The sequence below is a fragment of the Panulirus ornatus genome, chromosome 28 (genome assembly GCF_036320965.1).
Source record: "Panulirus ornatus isolate Po-2019 chromosome 28, ASM3632096v1, whole genome shotgun sequence".
Lineage (NCBI taxonomy): Eukaryota > Metazoa > Arthropoda > Malacostraca > Decapoda > Palinuridae > Panulirus > Panulirus ornatus.
The window spans coordinates 6,827,007-6,844,895 of record NC_092251.1 but is presented as its reverse complement, the minus strand read 5'-3'; the positions used below and the strand labels follow the sequence as shown (position 1 = coordinate 6,844,895).

Here is a 17,889-nt window from a genome sequence, read left to right as displayed (position 1 = left end):
TATGTATATACATGTGTATGGGGGGGGGGGGCATTTCTTTCGTCTGTTTCCTTGCGCTACCTCGCAAACGCGGGAGACAGCGACAAAGTATAATAAATAAATAAATATATATATATATATATATATATATATATATATATATATATATATATATATATATATATATATTCGTTTTTTATTATACTTAATCGCTGTTCCCTGCGTCACCGGGGTAGCGCCAGGAAACAGACGAAGAGTGGCCCATTCACTCATATACACATATATACACACAAACGCCCATACACGCACATATACATACACAGACATACACACATGTACACATTCATACTTGCTTGCCTTTCATCCATTCCTGTCGCTACGGTGTGGGAAGTAAGTTGCTAGAAGTGAAAAGTTTATATATATATATATATATATATATATATATATATATATATATATATATATATATATATATATATATATATATATATATATCACAAAATTTCAGTTTTTAATTTTTTTACTAATGTCAGTTAAGATGGTTCTCTGCACTCTCTCATGGGGTCTAACTTTGCTATAAGGCTCACTTACCTTATGTTGTCATCGTGTTAGCTAGAAGCGTTTGTGATATCTATAATTTCTTCCTTCAAGTTACAAGCAGCTGTAGGGAAAAATCTCGATGAGAAGGACTCTGCTTCTCGTAACTGTAGAAGGGAAAAGAAAATGGATAAGCATCAATTTAACGAGGAGTTTCAAGATATTATTCCAGCAAACCTTACAAAAGAATGTTCAAGCAATCACACTCCACACCGAAACTTGATCTAATTACTAGTTCAAATTCAAATTTGCTGTTGCTGCTATTTTCGTTCAAAATTACAGCCTGTTGCAATACATAATCCAAACAAAACATGGAATAAAGTCAACTTTATGTTAGTTTCAGTGACGAATTAGATACATAACTCAGATGAGAATATGCTTTAGTGATGTCTTACACTGAAACCTCTTCCCGTAATGAGAATCAAATTCAAACTTCTCTCAGTCACCTGAACCAGATGGTTTCAGCCACCTGACATAAATCAAGACACGCTTTAGTAGTCTCAGCCCCACAAAATCCTATAAAATAACTGAAACAAGCAAATAACGTGCTAGAAACATCAGCAAAAAAAACAAAAACAAAATAATTGCAGAACTTTTCAACAAAGCCATGCTTTTCAAAGCGAAGCAGGCTGCCAATCAAGACACCTACGAGGACTTGCGTTGTTGCCATGGGCACACCGTTGTTCTGGCACCAGGAGGTCACCAAGGGAATGAGGGGTCTGGGCTGTTGATGGGGTCTGCTCCCCAACCATACACCCTTCACTCTTGTCTCACTCTTACTCAATTCCAATTCAACTTCCACACCTATAATGATAAAGTTTTGAACATTTTCAGAAGCATCATTAATACAGGGTAGACAAAATGATATATTATTCAGCATATATATACATATATATATATATATATATATATATATATATATATATATATATATATATATATATATATATATATATATATATATAAGAGCAAGGTTATTAGGTTCAGAAGGGTTGAGGGACAAGTTAGTTGGGATGTGAGTTTGAATGGAGAAAAATTGAAGTGAAGTGTTTCAGATATCTGGGAGCGGACTTAGCAGCGAATGTAACTATAGAAGTGGAAGTGAGTAATAGGGTATGGGAGGGGGCGAAGGTTCTGGGAACGATGAAGAATGTGTGGAAAGAGAGAACGTTATCTCGGAGAGCGAAAATGGGTATGTTAGAAGGAATAGTAGTTCCAACAATATCATATGGCTGCGAGGCATGGGCTACAGATTGGGTTGTACGGAGGAGGGTGGATGTGTTGGGAATGAAATGTTTGAAGACAATATGTGGCATAAGGTGGTTTGATCGAGTAAGTAATGAAAGGGTAAGAGAGATGTGTGGTAATAAAGAGTGTGGTTAAGAGAGGAGAAGAGGGTGTGTTGAAATGGTTTAGGCATATGGAGAGAATGAATGAGGAAAGGTTGACAAAGAGGATATACGTATCAGAGGTGGAAGGAACAAGAAGCAGGAGACCAAATTGGAGGTGGAAAGATGGAGTGAAAAAGATTTTGAGCGATCGGGGCCTGAACATGCAGGAGTGGGAGGCGTGCAAGGAATATAGTGAATTGGAACAGTGTGGTATACAGGGGTCGGCGGGCTGTCAATGGACTGAGCCAGGGCATGTGAAACATCTGGGGTAAACCATGGAAAGGTCTGTGAGACCTGGATGTGGATAGAAGTTGTGGTTTCGATGCATTACAGATGACAGCTACAGACTGAGTGTGAACGAATGAGGCCTTTTTTTTTTTTTTTTGTCTATTTTCCTGTCGCTTCCTCGCTGATGCAGGGGGTGTCAATGCTGTTTCTACAGACTCCTGCCATCCCAATGCTTCAACGCTTCCTACAGCAGGGAAATGTGGACTCTTAAAGTGAAATTTTCTTTAACGAGGCCGTACTCCTAATGATACACTCACCAAAGGTAACCTTTCACTCATGGTGTATCCTATTGCCCATAACACCTTATTGACTAAATATGTTTGCATCCCCCTCCAAATCCTGGGTAACACCAAAACTCACATACAAACTGGTCCTGAGGTAATTATAAACAAAAATGATAAACATATATTTCACGTTTGTTTGCTATTTCCTGTGCAGCAAGGTACTGCCAAAAACGAATAGGCGAGAGTTACTGGAGTTTGCCAGCAAATGGTTACACCGCAATGTACAAGTCAACTTTAGTGGGGCTGTATCAGTCACTAGAGTTCGGTCTCCTTAAGGTTCTTCTTGCTCGAAAGGAGTTCATCATTCCCCTGATCCTACATAGAGTGCAGCCTTGAAACAGCATAAGCCTTTATGAGGGTCCTAATTTGTAAAATAACAAACATGACATCAAACAGAGTTTCCTATGCGTCATGTACACACAGACACACAGATATACATATTATATATTTATATATATACATACATATATACATATATATATATATATATATATATATATATATATATATATATATATATATATATATATATATATATATATATATATATATGTGTGTGTGTGTGTGTGTGTGTGTGTGTGTGTGTGTGTGCGTGTGTGTGTGTGTCTACTTCACTGCTCCTTTTTCATGAATACATTTGCAAAATTCAGGAGCACTGGCCAGGGGTGTATTCCCATCCCTAAACCAAAAGAAAAAAAAAATAATCACATTCAACAAATGAAAAACAATAAACTTTCCCCATCATTCACTGTACCATACACTGGAACTTGATTATGTTCTTTTAAATCAATGCACACTTTACTAAATTCAACACATGCCAATACTTTTAAATATATCATCAGATCTGTCATCACTTTTTTTCAACTCGTCCCTACTCTGAATCATATCCAAATGACAACCATGGCAGGAGTGCAATATTACCTAAGGTAAGGACATGCCAAAGCTCCACGCGGCGAAGGCACAACCCATACAGGAAGCAACAGTCACGGCTGAAGTACAGAGGAATGCCGTTCTCTGTCTCTACCCGCCCAATCGTACAGTGAAGCTCTGTTATATGTCCCTTAACGGAATATAAAGAGATTAATGAGGTGGTATTAAGGACAACCTAAATCATACACACCCATTATATATATATATATATATATATATATATATATATATATATATATATATATATATATATATATATATATATATATATATATAAATTCATTATCCCTGGGAACAGGAGGGAAAGAATACTTCCCAAGTATTTACTAAGTGTCGTAGAAGGCGACTAAAGGGGCGGGGGACCGGAAAAGATCCCTTCCTATTTTCCTTTTCCAAAAGAGGGAACAGAGACGTGTACCAAGTGAGGATTTTTCCCTCTGAGGCTCAGTCATCTATTTTTGACGTTACCTTGCTAACGCAGGAAATGGCAAAAAAAAAAAAAAAAAAAAAAATATATATATATATATATATATATATATATATATATATATATATATATATATATATATATATATATATATATATATATATATATATATATCATACTTGATCGCCGTTTCCGGCGTTAGCGAGGTCATGCCAGGAAACAGAAGAAAGACACATCCACTCAAATATACATTGATATACATATACTACATATACATATACATACATAATCATACAGTGTATACACATGTAAAACTTTCATAATTGCGCGTCCTTATCCATTCTGACGTCACCCCGTCCCACACGAAACCACACACTTATAGATTCTCTTCTTTTCCCCTCACACGCGATCTTCGCCCCCTACGTCAGCGAGGTAGAGACTGGAAACACGAAAAAAAAAAGCCATATCCATTCACACTCAGTCTCTAGCTGTCGGGTGTAATGCACCGAAACCACAGCTCCCTATCCACATCCAGGCCCCATAGACCTTTCCATGGTTTACCCCAGACGTTTCACATGCCCTGGTTCAGTCCAATGATGGCACGTCGACCCCAGTATACCACAATGTTCCAATTCACTCTGTTCCATGTACGCCTTTCACTCTCCTGCGTGTTCAAGCCCCAGTCGCTTCAAGACATTTTCACTCCATCCTTCCATCTCCTATTCGGTTTCCCGCTTCTCCTTGTTCCCTCCACTTCTGACATATATCCTCTTTGTCAACCTTTACTCATTCATTCCCTCCATATGTCCAAACCATTTCAACACACCCTTTTCTGTTCCTCAACCAAACTTTTTATTTCCAAACATCTCTCTTACCCTTTCATTACTACTTGATCAAATCACCTCACACGACATATTGTCCGCAAACATTTCATTTCCAACACATCCGCCCTCTTCCGTACAACTCTATCTATAGAACATGCCTTGCAACCATATTGTTGGAACTACTACTACTTCAAAAATACCTATTTTTGCTCTCCGAGATAACGTTCTTACGACACATTCTTCATTGTTCCCAGGACTTTTGCCCCCCTTCCCATCCTATGAATTTTCTCCATTGAAACTTGCATCCACACTAATTTGTTCCTCAATCCTGCTGAACCTAATAATCTTGCTCTTATTCACATTTACTTTAAGCTCTCTCCTTTCACAAGCTCCTCCAAACTCAGTCACCAACTTCTGCCGTTTCTCACTCGAATTAGCCACCAGTGCTGTATCATAGGCAAACAACTGACTCACTTTGGAGACCCTCTCATCCCTAACAGACTGGCTTACGGAAGATGAAATGCAACAAAGCAGCAGGAGACGATGGTACTGTCAGACGAATCTATTAAGAAAGGGGATAATGTGTTGTAGAGTGGTTGGTCAGGAATTTCAACGTATGCATGGATTATGGTGAAGTGCCTTTGGATTAGTGGAATGCATGCATAATGCCATTCTATAAAGTCAAGGGGGAATAATGGTAAGTGTTCACACTACAGAGGCACGAATACGGTAAGTACACCTGGTAAGTTGTATGGGAGCGTGTTGATTGAGAGGGTGATGGCATGTAAATACAGCCCACAAAACTTTCTGGTGAGTTGTTGATGCTCCTTACGGCATTAAGTATATGCAATCCGGAATTTATTGATGATGAGCTTGAGAAGACATATTCTATTCCATCCATGTTAAAGTATTTTAGAGCTTTCATTGATAAATCTCTTAAGCTGGCAAAGAAATCATTTTATAGAGTTAAACCCAAAGCAAGAATCTTTTAGTTCTCCATCTTAGTGATAATTTTAAATCACCTCCCAGGTCGCCTAAATCCTTTCATATAAATGCAGCCTTCAGCAATAACAATACTATACAGAATATCTTAATCAAAAACTCATCAGAAAGTTCTACGGGCTGTGTCTATCGAATATCTTGTAAAATTGTAAAATATTTTATGTTGGGCAGACTGGTAAAGATCTTTATGTTAGACTTATGCAACATAAACATACTATAAGAATAGGACAAGAATCAATGTTTTGTTTAATCATGTTAAAACTATGACCATTGTATCGACTGGACTAACGCTAATTTAGTCAACTGTAACTCCTTTACCCCAAGAAACACTGTTGAATCTTCTTTCATCAAATACACAAAGACTTGTAACTTTAACATCAGTGAAGGTCTATACAAACTAAAGAGCTTTGTCGTAGGCAAAATTTTTGAACAGTTCCCTTTCCTGTCCACATCATAAAAATTTCATGATAGGCATCATGCCAGAACCGAACATCATCAACCCAAACACGATCATCTAAGTAATGATTGTTTACCAAGGGCGTCTCTTCCTTATTATCACGGAACTGTTCTACGTCTTCCATCTCATTATCGTATCTCCCCAAACAATTGGATCATTACATGAAAAAGCACTTGTAAACTTAACGCGGGAAATGGCGATTAGCATAATATATTTTTTTTTTTTTTTTTGCTTTGTCGCTGTCTCCCGCGTTTGCGAGGTAGCGCAAGGAAACAGACGAAAGAAATGGCCCAACCCACCCCCATACACATGTATATACATACGTCCACACACGCAAATATACATGCCTACACAGCTTTCCATGGTTTACCCCAGACGCTTCACATGCCCTGATTCAATCCACTGACAGCACGTCAACCCCGGTATACCACATCGATCCAATTCACTCTATTCCTTGCCCTCCTTTCACCCTCCTGCATGTTCAGGCCCCGATCACACAAAATCTTTTTCACTCCATCTTTCCACCTCCAATTTGGTCTCCCTCTTCTCCTCGTTCCCTCCACCTCCGACACATATATCCTCTTGGTCAATCTTTCCTCACTCATTCTCTCCATGTGCCCAAACCATTTCAAAACACCCTCTTCTGCTCTCTCAACCACGCTCTTTTTATTTCCACACATCTCTCTTACCCTTACGTTACTTACTCGATCAAACCACCTCACACCACACATTGTCCTCAAACATCTCATTTCCAGCACATCCATCCTCCTCCGCACAACTCTATCCATAGCCCACGCCTCGCAACCATACAACATTGTTGGAACCACTATTCCTTCAAACATACCCATTTTTGCTTTCCGAGACAATGTTCTAGACTTCCACACATTCTTCAAGGCTCCCAGAATTTTCGCCCCCTCCCCCACCCTATGATCCACTTCCGCTTCCATGGTTCCATCCGCTGCCAGATCCACTCCCAGATATCTAAAACACTTCACTTCCTCCAGTTTTTCTCCATTCAAACTCACCTCCCAATTGACTTGACCCTCAACCCTACTGTACCTAATAACCTTGCTCTTATTCACATTTACTCTTAACTTTCTTCTTTCACACACTTTACCAAACTCAGTCACCAGCTTCTGCAGTTTCTCACATGAATCAGCCACCAGCGCTGTATCATTCTTCTTTCATACATATTCGCAAGGTAGCGTTAAGAACAGAGGACTGAGCCTTAGATGGAATATCCTCACTTGGCTCCTTTCTCTGTTCCTTTCCTTTGGAAAAGTAAAAAACGAGAAGGGAGGATTTCCAGCCCACCGCCCCCTTCCTTTTAAGCCGCCTTCTACGACACGCAGGGAATACATGGGAAGTATTCGTTCTCCCCTATCCCCAGGGGTATATATATATATATATATATATATATATATATATATATATATATATATATATATATATATATATATATATATATATATATATATTACAGTAAATAAGTATATACGATATATATCTATTATACATATCAAGTATATTCATGAATGAAAAATATAACATTCCACTGATTAATGAAAAAAAGGTGTATAATTCTTGCAATATTAGTACATATTCATCATTAGAGAAAAAAAAAGATCAAATTACTCTAAAGCACGTCTGTATACCTTGGGAAAGGCATCACATTTTCTCTTAGATGCAGTCTTGGCAGTGGGTGTACTTGCTCCAGCTGTCTTTGTCTTCTCTCTGCATTTCATTTCTTCTTTGGTGGTCAGAAGTTCGCAATGACCACCAAGGTTACATGTACTGCTGGTCTGTGGTCTCCCTTGACCAGTAAGGCTGCTGGTACTACCTGTCTGTGGCCTCCACTGACCAGTAGAGCTGCTGGTACTGCCTGTCTGTGGCCTCCACTCACCAGTAGAGCTGCTGGTACTGCCTGTCTGTGGCCTCCACTGACCAGTAAAGCTGCTGGTACTACCTGTCTGTGGCCTCCACTGACCAGTAAAGCTGCTGGTACTACCTGTCTGTGGCCTCCACTGACCAGTAAGGCTGCTGGTACTGCCTGTCTGTGGCCTCCACTGACCAGTAAAGCTGCTGGTACTGCCTGTCTGTGGCCTCCACTGACCAGTAAAGCTGCTGGTACTACCTGTCTGTGGCCTCCACTGACCAGTAAGGCTGCTGGTACTGCCTGTCTGTGGCCTCCACTGACCAGTAAAGCTGCTGGTACTACCTGTCTGTGGCCTCCACTGACCAGTAAAGCTGCTGGTACTACCTGTCTGTGGCCTCCACTGACCAGTAAGGCTGCTGGTACTGCCTGTCTGTGGCCTCCACTGACCAGTAAGGCTGCTGGTACTGCCTGTCTGTGGCCTCCACTGACCAGTAAAGCTGCTGGTACTACCTGTCTGTGGCCTCCACTGACCAGTAAGGCTGCTGGTACTGCCTGTCTGTGGCCTCCACTGACCAGTAAAGCTGCTGGTACTGCCTGTCTGTGGCCTCCACTGACCAGTAAGGCTGCTGGTACTGCCTGTCTGTGGCCTCACTTGATCAGTAAGGCTGCTGGTACTACTGGTCTGTGGCCTCCTCTGACCAGTAGAGCTACTGGTACTGCCTGTCTGTGGCCTCCACTGACCAGTAAGGCTGCTGGTGCTACTAGTTTTTGGCCTCAGATAATCAGTCAGGTTGCTGGTGCTACTAGTTTTTGGCCTCCTTTGATCAGTCAGGTTGCTGGTGCTACTAGTTTCTGGCCTCACTTGATCACTCAGGCTGCAGGTACTACTGGTCTGTGGCCTCCTCTGACCAGCAAGGCTGCTTGTACTACCTGTCTGTGGCCTCTTCTGACCAGTAAGGCTGCTGGTACTACCTGTCTGTGGCCTCACTTGATCAGTAAGGCTGCTGGTACTACTGGTCTGTGGCCTCCTCTGACCAGTAAGGCTGCTGGTACTACTGGTCTCTGGCCTCCTCTGACCAGTAAGGCTGCTGGTACTACTGGTCTCTGGCCTCCTCTGACCCGTAAGGCTGCTGGTGCTGGTGGACAATACCTGCATGTGACTGCTAACGCTGCAATCACTGTTGCATTGTCGAAGTTGAGTTTTCCTGTCCAAGGATGGGTCGCAACTTGCACTTGGCTTCTTGCCTTGCCATGCTAAAATTACCCGGTACTTTGGCTCTCCGTTCTTCACTTTATGTGGTGGGCATTTCTGTGCCCAGCAGTGCCACATACAACCAATGGATGTGGATTTTAGCTTTTTCTTATCGACTGGTAATCCATCTTTATACATACAAGAGACCTGGACTGTAGCTTCTCCTTTGCCTCCTTCAATATGTTTACTGCTTAAGAGAAGAGTACAAGTGGCGGGATGGACATTTTTAAGAACACCACCAGCCTGAAATCTGTCATCATTCAGGTACAAACTATCGTTCTGCAGTTTTGAAGATGAGGCTTCATTTCTATTGCTTGAAGTTTCAAATGTCTGGGATTCCCAAGCTTCAACAATGTCATCTACAGCTGGCGACTTCTTGCCTGCCCAAGCAACAAGTGCTGCGTGATTCACCACATACCCTCGCTTCTCCATGGGATATTTAGTTTCATACAACATTGCGCCAACATTTGGGAACCTTTCCAGTTCATTTTTCAGATTTGCCGAGTCCTTGATTTTCTTTCTGTCGATGAAAAGATCATTCCGACTCACCAATATAAATTTACTTGCAGCTGATAAAATAACTATATCAGTACCAGCTTCAGCTACACTACATGTTAAATATTCTAATTTGGGCCAAAAAGCGCCACTCTTACGGTCCATATTGGTTTGTAACGGTGTTTGATGCATAAAGCTATTGTTTCTTGTGGAATCTGAATTTGTTTGATCTGAAACACTTTTGGCGCTACTACAGACTGAACCTAAATGATCAGTAAGGCATCTTGTGTTACTGGTCTCTGGTCTACCTTTCACAGTCAGGCTGTTGGTGCTACTAGTTTTTGGCCTCACTTGATCAGTCAGGCTGCTGGTACTGCTGGTCTGTGGCCTCCTCTGACCAGTAAGGCTGCTTGTACTACCTGTCTGTGGCCTCCTCTGACCAGTAAGGCTGCTGGTGCTGGTGGACAATACCTGCATGTGACTGCTAACGCTGCAATCACTGTTGCATTGTCGAAGTTGAGTTTTCCTGTCCAAGGATGGGTCGCAACTTGCACTTGGCTTCTTGCCTTGCCATGCTAAAATTACCCGGTACTTTGGCTCTCCGTTCTTCACTTTATGTGGTGGGCATTTCTGTGCCCAGCAGTGCCACATACAACCAATGGATGTGGATTTTAACTCTTTCTTATCGACTGGTAATCCATCTTTATACATACAAGAGACCTGGACTGTAGCTTCTCCTTTGCCTCCTTCAATATGTTTACTGCTTAAGAGAAGAGTACAAGTGGCGGGATGGACATTTTTAAGAACACCACCAGCCTGAAATCTGTCATCATTCAGGTACAAACTATCGTTCTGCAGTTTTGAAGATGAGGCTTCATTTCTATTGCTTGAAGTTTCAAATGTCTGGGATTCCCAAGCTTCAACAATGTCATCTACAGCTGGCGACTTCTTGCCTGCCCAAGCAACAAGTGCTGCGTGATTCACCACATACCCTCGCTTCTCCATGGGATATTTAGTTTCATACAACATTGCGCCAACATTTGGGAACCTTTCCAGTTCATTTTTCAGATTTGCCGAGTCCTTGATTTTCTTTCTGTCGATGAAAAGATCATTCCGACTCACCAATATAAATTTACTTGCAGCTGATAAAATAACTATATCAGTACCAGCTTCAGCTACACTACATGTTAAATATTCTAATTTGGGCCAAAAAACGCCACTCTTACGGTCCATATTGGTTTGTAACGGTGTTTGATGCATAAAGCTATTGTTTCTTGTGGAATCTGAATTTGTTTGATCTGAAACACTTTTGGCGCTACTACAGACTGAACCTAAATGATCAGTAAGGCATCTTGTGTTACTGGTCTCTGGTCTACCTTTCACAGTCAGGCTGTTGGTGCTACTAGTTTTTGGCCTCACTTGATCAGTCAGGCTGCTGGTACTGCTGGTCTGTGGCCTCCTCTGACCAGTAAGGCTGCTTGTACTACCTGTCTGTGGCCTCCTCTGACCAGTAAGGCTGCTGGTGCTGGTGGACAATACCTGCATGTGACTGCTAACGCTGCAATCACTGTTGCATTGTCGAAGTTGAGTTTTCCTGTCCAAGGATGGGTCGCAACTTGCACTTGGCTTCTTGCCTTGCCATGCTAAAATTACCCGGTACTTTGGCTCTCCGTTCTTCACTTTATGTGGTGGGCATTTCTGTGCCCAGCAGTGCCACATACAACCAATGGATGTGGATTTTAACTCTTTCTTATCGACTGGTAATCCATCTTTATACATACAAGAGACCTGGACTGTAGCTTCTCCTTTGCCTCCTTCAATATGTTTACTGCTTAAGAGAAGAGTACAAGTGGCGGGATGGACATTTTTAAGAACACCACCAGCCTGAAATCTGTCATCATTCAGGTACAAACTATCGTTCTGCAGTTTTGAAGATGAGGCTTCATTTCTATTGCTTGAAGTTTCAAATGTCTGGGATTTCCAAGCTTCAACAATGTCATCTACAGCTGGCGACTTCTTGCCTGCCCAAGCAACAAGTGCTGCGTGATTCACCACATACCCTCGCTTCTCCATGGGATATTTAGTTTCATACAACACTGCGCCAACATTTGGGAACCTTTCCAGTTCATTTTTCAGATTTGCCGAGTCCTTGATTTTCTTTCTGTCGATGAAAAGATCATTCCGACTCACCAATATAAATTTACTTGCAGCTGATAAAATAACTATATCAGTACCAGCTTCAGCTACACTACATGTTAAATATTCTAATTTGGGCCAAAAAACGCCACTCTTACGGTCCATATTGGTTTGTAACGGTGTTTGATGCATAAAGCTATTGTTTCTTGTGGAATCTGAATTTGTTTGATCTGAAACACTTTTGGCGCTACTACAGACTGAACCTAAATGATCAGTAAGGCATCTTGTGTTACTGGTCTCTGGTCTACCTTTCACAGTCAGGCTGTTGGTGCTACTAGTTTTTGGCCTCACTTGATCAGTCAGGCTGCTGGTACTGCTGGTCTGTGGCCTCCTCTGACCAGTAAGGCTGCTTGTACTACCTGTCTGTGGCCTCCTCTGACCAGTAAGGCTGCTGGTGCTGGTGGACAATACCTGCATGTGACTGCTAACGCTGCAATCACTGTTGCATTGTCGAAGTTGAGTTTTCCTGTCCAAGGATGGGTCGCAACTTGCACTTGGCTTCTTGCCTTGCCATGCTAAAATTACCCGGTACTTTGGCTCTCCGTTCTTCACTTTATGTGGTGGGCATTTCTGTGCCCAGCAGTGCCACATACAACCAATGGATGTGGATTTTAACTCTTTCTTATCGACTGGTAATCCATCTTTATACATACAAGAGACCTGGACTGTAGCTTCTCCTTTGCCTCCTTCAATATGTTTACTGCTTAAGAGAAGAGTACAAGTGGCGGGATGGACATTTTTAAGAACACCACCAGCCTGAAATCTGTCATCATTCAGGTACAAACTATCGTTCTGCAGTTTTGAAGATGAGGCTTCATTTCTATTGCTTGAAGTTTCAAATGTCTGGGATTCCCAAGCTTCAACAATGTCATCTACAGCTGGCGACTTCTTGCCTGCCCAAGCAACAAGTGCTGCGTGATTCACCACATACCCTCGCTTCTCCATGGGATATTTAGTTTCATACAACATTGCGCCAACATTTGGGAACCTTTCCAGTTCATTTTTCAGATTTGCCGAGTCCTTGATTTTCTTTCTGTCGATGAAAAGATCATTCCGACTCACCAATATAAATTTACTTGCAGCTGATAAAATAACTATATCAGTACCAGCTTCAGCTACACTACATGTTAAATATTCTAATTTGGGCCAAAAAACGCCACTCTTACGGTCCATATTGGTTTGTAACGGTGTTTGATGCATAAAGCTATTGTTTCTTGTGGAATCTGAATTTGTTTGATCTGAAACACTTTTGGCGCTACTACAGACTGACCCTAAATGATCAGTAAGGCATCTTGTGTTACTGGTCTCTGGTCTACCTTTCACAGTCAGGCTGCTGGGGCTACTAGTTTTTGGCCTCACTTGATCAGTCAGGCTGCTGGTGCTACTAGTTTCTGGCCTCCCTTGATCAGTCAGGCTGCTGGTGCCACTAGTTTTTGGCCTCACTTGATCAGTCAGGCTGCTGGTGCTACTAATTTTTGGCCTCCCTTGATCAGTCAGGCTGCTGGTGCTACTAATTTCTGGCCTCCCTTGATCAGTCAGGCTGCTGGTGCTGCTAATTTCTGGCCTCCCTTGATCAGTCTGGCTGCTGGTGCCACTAGTTTTTGGCCTCACTTGATCAGTCAGGCTGCTGGTGCCACTAGTTTTTGGCCTCACTTGATCAGTCAGGCTGCTGGTGCTACTAGTTTTTGGCCTCCCTTGATCAGTCAGGCTGCTGGTGCTACTAGTTTTTGGCCTCACTTGATCAGTCAGGCTGCTGGTGCTACTAATTTTTGGCCTCCCTTGATCAGTCAGGCTGCTGGTGCTACTAATTTCTGGCCTCCCTTGATCAGTCAGGCTGCTGGTGCTGCTAATTTCTGGCCTCCCTTGATCAGTCAGGCTGCTGGTGCTACTAGTCTTTGGCGTCAGATAATCAGTCAGGCTGCTGGTGCTACTAGTCTTTGGCGTCATATAATCAGTCAGGCTGCTGGTGCTACTAGTTTTTGGCCTCCCTTGATCAGTCAGGCTGCTGGTGCTACTAGTTTTTGGCCTCCCTTGATCAGTCAGGCTGCTGGTGCTACTAGTCTTTGGCGTCAGATAATCAGTCAGGTTGCTGGTGCTACTAGTTTTTGGCCTCCCTTGATCAGTCAGGCTGCTGGTGCTACTAGTTTTTGGCCTCCCTTGATCAGTCAGGCTGCTGGTGCTACTAGTTATTGGCGTCAGATGACCAGTCAGGCTGCTGGTGCTACAGGAGAAAGACTTCATATGACTACTAAGAGTGTCATCAGTGCTGGATTGGTGAAGCTTGGTTTCCCCGTCCTTCAAGGCTGAGTAACAATATGAAAGTGGCCTCTGACCTTGCCATGCTAAATTTACCCTATACTTAAGATCACCATCTTTCAACTCATGTGGCGGCCGTTTCTGCACCAAGCAATGCCACATCTGACCAGTGGGTATGGATTTCAGCTGGCTCCTATCAACTGGATATCCATCTTTATATATGCAGGAAAGACAAACTATAGCACCTCCAATACCTCCTTTAATATGCTTACTGCATAAGAGAAGAATACCAGTGTCATAAAACACATCAACAACAAGCCAACCAGAAGCCTCAAATACTTTATCACTTTGGGAAGAACTGTCTATCAGAGTTTTGGGACATACGATTTCATTTTTATTGCCTGAAGTTTGAAATGACTTACAATCCCAAGCTTTAACAATTTCATCTATGTTTGTTGGCTTCCTTCCAGCCCAAGCGACAACTGCTGCGTGTTTTATCACATATCCTAATATCTTTATGGGATCGTTAATTTCATACGATACTGCGTCTACATTTGGGAACCTTTTCAGTTCAGTTTGTAGACTTACTGAGGCTAATACTTTCTCTGCGTTTATGAAGAAATTAACCTTGGTAACAATTATAAATTTTCCTGTTGCTGATAAGACAGCAATATCAGTTCCAGCCTCAGCCACAGAACATGTCAAATTCTCCAGCTTGGGCTGGGAAGCAATACTGTTACAGTTGATAATGGTTTCTAACCTCACGTGATCTGAAGAACTACAGGTTTTACCAGTCTTCAGCCCACCTTCATCAGTGCGGCTACCAATGTTACTGGTCATTCGCCTGACTTGACCAGTTGGACTACGACTTGTAGTATCTGTGGCAGACTCACTCTGACTGGCATGACCCACTTCTTTGCTATACTCGTTCTGGGGTCCTTTTAAACCTGGACTCACAAGGCCCTCATGAATATCTTCTTTCCCTGTTTCAAGATGTCTGTAATCAAGAGTGGTATTCATCTGCGCATTGGCCTGAGATCCTGTGTCCTCAGAACTACATGAAGACGAAGGAAGTTTTGCCATCTGGACGGCCCACAATATTCGTCCATCTTTATTTCTACGAGATATATGTGACTTCAGATGCATTTCTGAGGTTATAGAAGGAACCTCACCCTTTTCCTCAGTGTACAACTGGTCTCTAGTAATCAGTAGGGATTTTTTGACCCCAGCAACTTTAAAGGTTAGTTTATAACCTTTTTCTGAGACAGTCAAAGCTGAGTCAATGTCACAAAAAAGCATAAATGTTTCATTAGCTTTTACATAAAGGCCATGAGATTTCTTCACATATTCCTGTCTATGTTGGAGAAGCATGGGCAACTCACGCATTTCTGGCATTTGTCCAGTCCATAAACAAGTGCATACATATGTTACACTCCCAGCAACATCACCTTTTAATAATTGGAATACTGTTGCAAAGACAGGACCCATCCCATGTCGGCGAAGCTCCCAGATGTTTGACTTCCTCCCATTCATAAATACTACATCCCTGGAAATTTCTGCATAGACTGTGTGGTCATCGAAATTAACTATGACACTTTCTGTGGCCTCGTCCACTGCATTCAAGTTACAGGTAAAACCGTGACCAGAGATCATGATGTAAGATTCCTTTCCTGCTGGCTGAACACAGACAGTAGGCTTTGTGTCTTGCCAGATAATCAATGCCACCAAAGTGTTAGTACTGGGGAAACAGATGGCATCAAACTCAACTTGAGTGCCATCCAGTACCTGAGAAAGTGGGACAGCCTTCTCCCCTTGCCATAATACCCTGCACGTGGAAATCTGATCCTCTGAGACATCCAGATTGATGCAGACAGGTACATATGCTCCTTCTAGTAGTAACAGGATATACCGTTCACCCAGTATGGTGGTTAATGTCCCTCGTTGACCATAGAGGCACAATGAGACATAGCAGCAGGGGTATGGGTTTTGGCAGGGGATTGAGCCCCGCCCATCAACCACTGCCATATTACCTTTCTTACAAGTTACTATGTTCTGCTCAATTTCCATAACGCTACTCTCGAAAACTGATTCTTTTCGTCCATTGCCTCTCAGTGGCGAGCTGATGTCTTTTTCCACCGGGTGTGTTTCTGTTGTCTGTTGTGCTGGCAGGACTGGTGTGGTCAGCTGTGAAATGTGTGCAATGCCTGGTAACTGTAAGCCTGGAGCCTCTACATGCTGTGTGTCTGTTGTTGTCACTGCTGTAAGGCATGTGTCTGGTGTTGTTAATACCATGAGCTGTGTGTCTGGGGCAGCTGCAGCTGCTGTGATGTGTCTGTCTGATGTTACTACTGTGAGTTGTGTGTCTGAGGCTGCTGCTACTGCTGCTGTAAGGTGTGTGTCTGGTGCTGATTCTGTGGAGTGAGTATTTGATTTTGTTACTGCTCCGTGGCGCACCTCTCGAGGTGTTACTGTGACGTGTGTGTCTGGTGGTGTTTCAAACGAAAGGTGTGTGTCAGGTGTTGCTGATGCTGTGAGGTGTGTGTCTGGTGTTGCTGCTGATGTGAGGTGTGTGTCTGGTGTTGCTGCTGATGTGAGGTGTGTGTCTGGTGTTGCTGTTGCTGTGAGGTGTGTGTCTGGTGTTGCTGTTGATATCAGATGTGTGTCTGGTGTTGCTGTTGCTGTGAGGTGTGTGTCTGGTGTTGCTGTTGATGTGAGGTATGTGTCTGGTGTTGCTGCTGATGTGTGGTGTGTGTCTGGTGTTGCTGTTGATGTTAGATGTGTGTCTGGTGTTGCTGTTGATGTTAGATGTGTGTCTGGTGTTGCTGCTGTGTGGTGTGTGTCTGGTGTTGCTGTTGCTGTGAGGTGTGTGTCTGGTGTTGCTGTTGATATCAGATGTGTGTCTGGTGTTGCTGTTGCTGTGAGGTGTGTGTCTGGTGTTGCTGTTGATGTGAGGTGTGTGTCTGGTGTTGCTGTTGATGTGTGGTGTGTGTCTGGTGTTGCTGTTGATGTTAGATGTGTGTCTGGTGTTGCTGTTGATGTTAGATGTGTGTCTGGTGTTGCTGCTGTGTGGTGTGTGTCTGGTGTTGCTGTTGATGTTAGATGTGTGTCTGGTGTTGCTGTTGATGTTAGATGTGTGTCTGGTGTTGCTGCTGTGTGGTGTGTGTCTGGTGTTGCTGTTGATGTAAGGTGTGTGTCTGGTGTTGATGTTGATGTTAGATGTGTGTCTGGTGTTGCTGTTGATGTTAGATATGTGTCTGGTGTTGCTGCTGATGTGTGGTGTGTGTCTGGTGTTGCTGTTGATGTTAGATATGTGTCTGGTGTTGCTGCTGATGTGTGGTGTGTGTCTGGTGTTGCTGCTGATGTGTGGTGTGTGTGTGTTGCCACTGCTAGTGAGTGGGTGTCTAGTGACGATGTTGCTGTTAGCCGGGTGTCTGATTCTGTTGACACTTGAAGTATGTTTGCTGCTGTGGTCAGATGTGTGTCTAATGCTGTTGAAGAAACTTCGGTATCTGTCTGTGTTGCTATGTGTGTGTCTGAGTCTGTCAACTGTGCATCTAGAGAAGTTAACTGATGTGTGGCAGGAGGTGAAGTTCGTGATGCATCTGATGCTGTTTGCCATGTGTCTCGCCTCAATG

At 42.8% G+C, this 17,889-nt stretch overlaps 1 protein-coding gene across 2 annotated transcripts in view; it reads right to left on the bottom strand.

Annotated features, from left to right (window-relative positions):
* The window catches only part of LOC139757807 (uncharacterized), a 22,236-nt gene extending 4,347 nt beyond the window's left edge, over positions 1-17,889 (bottom strand). Inside the window, exons 1-4 of one of the 2 annotated variants that reach the window (XM_071678637.1) lie at positions 7,835-17,889; positions 3,461-3,599; positions 1,226-1,380; positions 571-683 (exon numbers count right to left, since the gene is read on the bottom strand). In XM_071678637.1, the coding sequence (XP_071534738.1) occupies positions 588-683; positions 1,226-1,380; positions 3,461-3,599; positions 7,835-16,546 (9,102 nt within the window). In that variant the 5' untranslated portion in view covers positions 16,547-17,889 and the 3' untranslated portion in view covers positions 571-587. Of the gene's footprint in view, positions 1-570; positions 684-1,225; positions 1,381-3,460; positions 3,600-7,834 lie in introns of those variants that run through there. The other variant, XM_071678638.1, reaches the window with a different exon arrangement.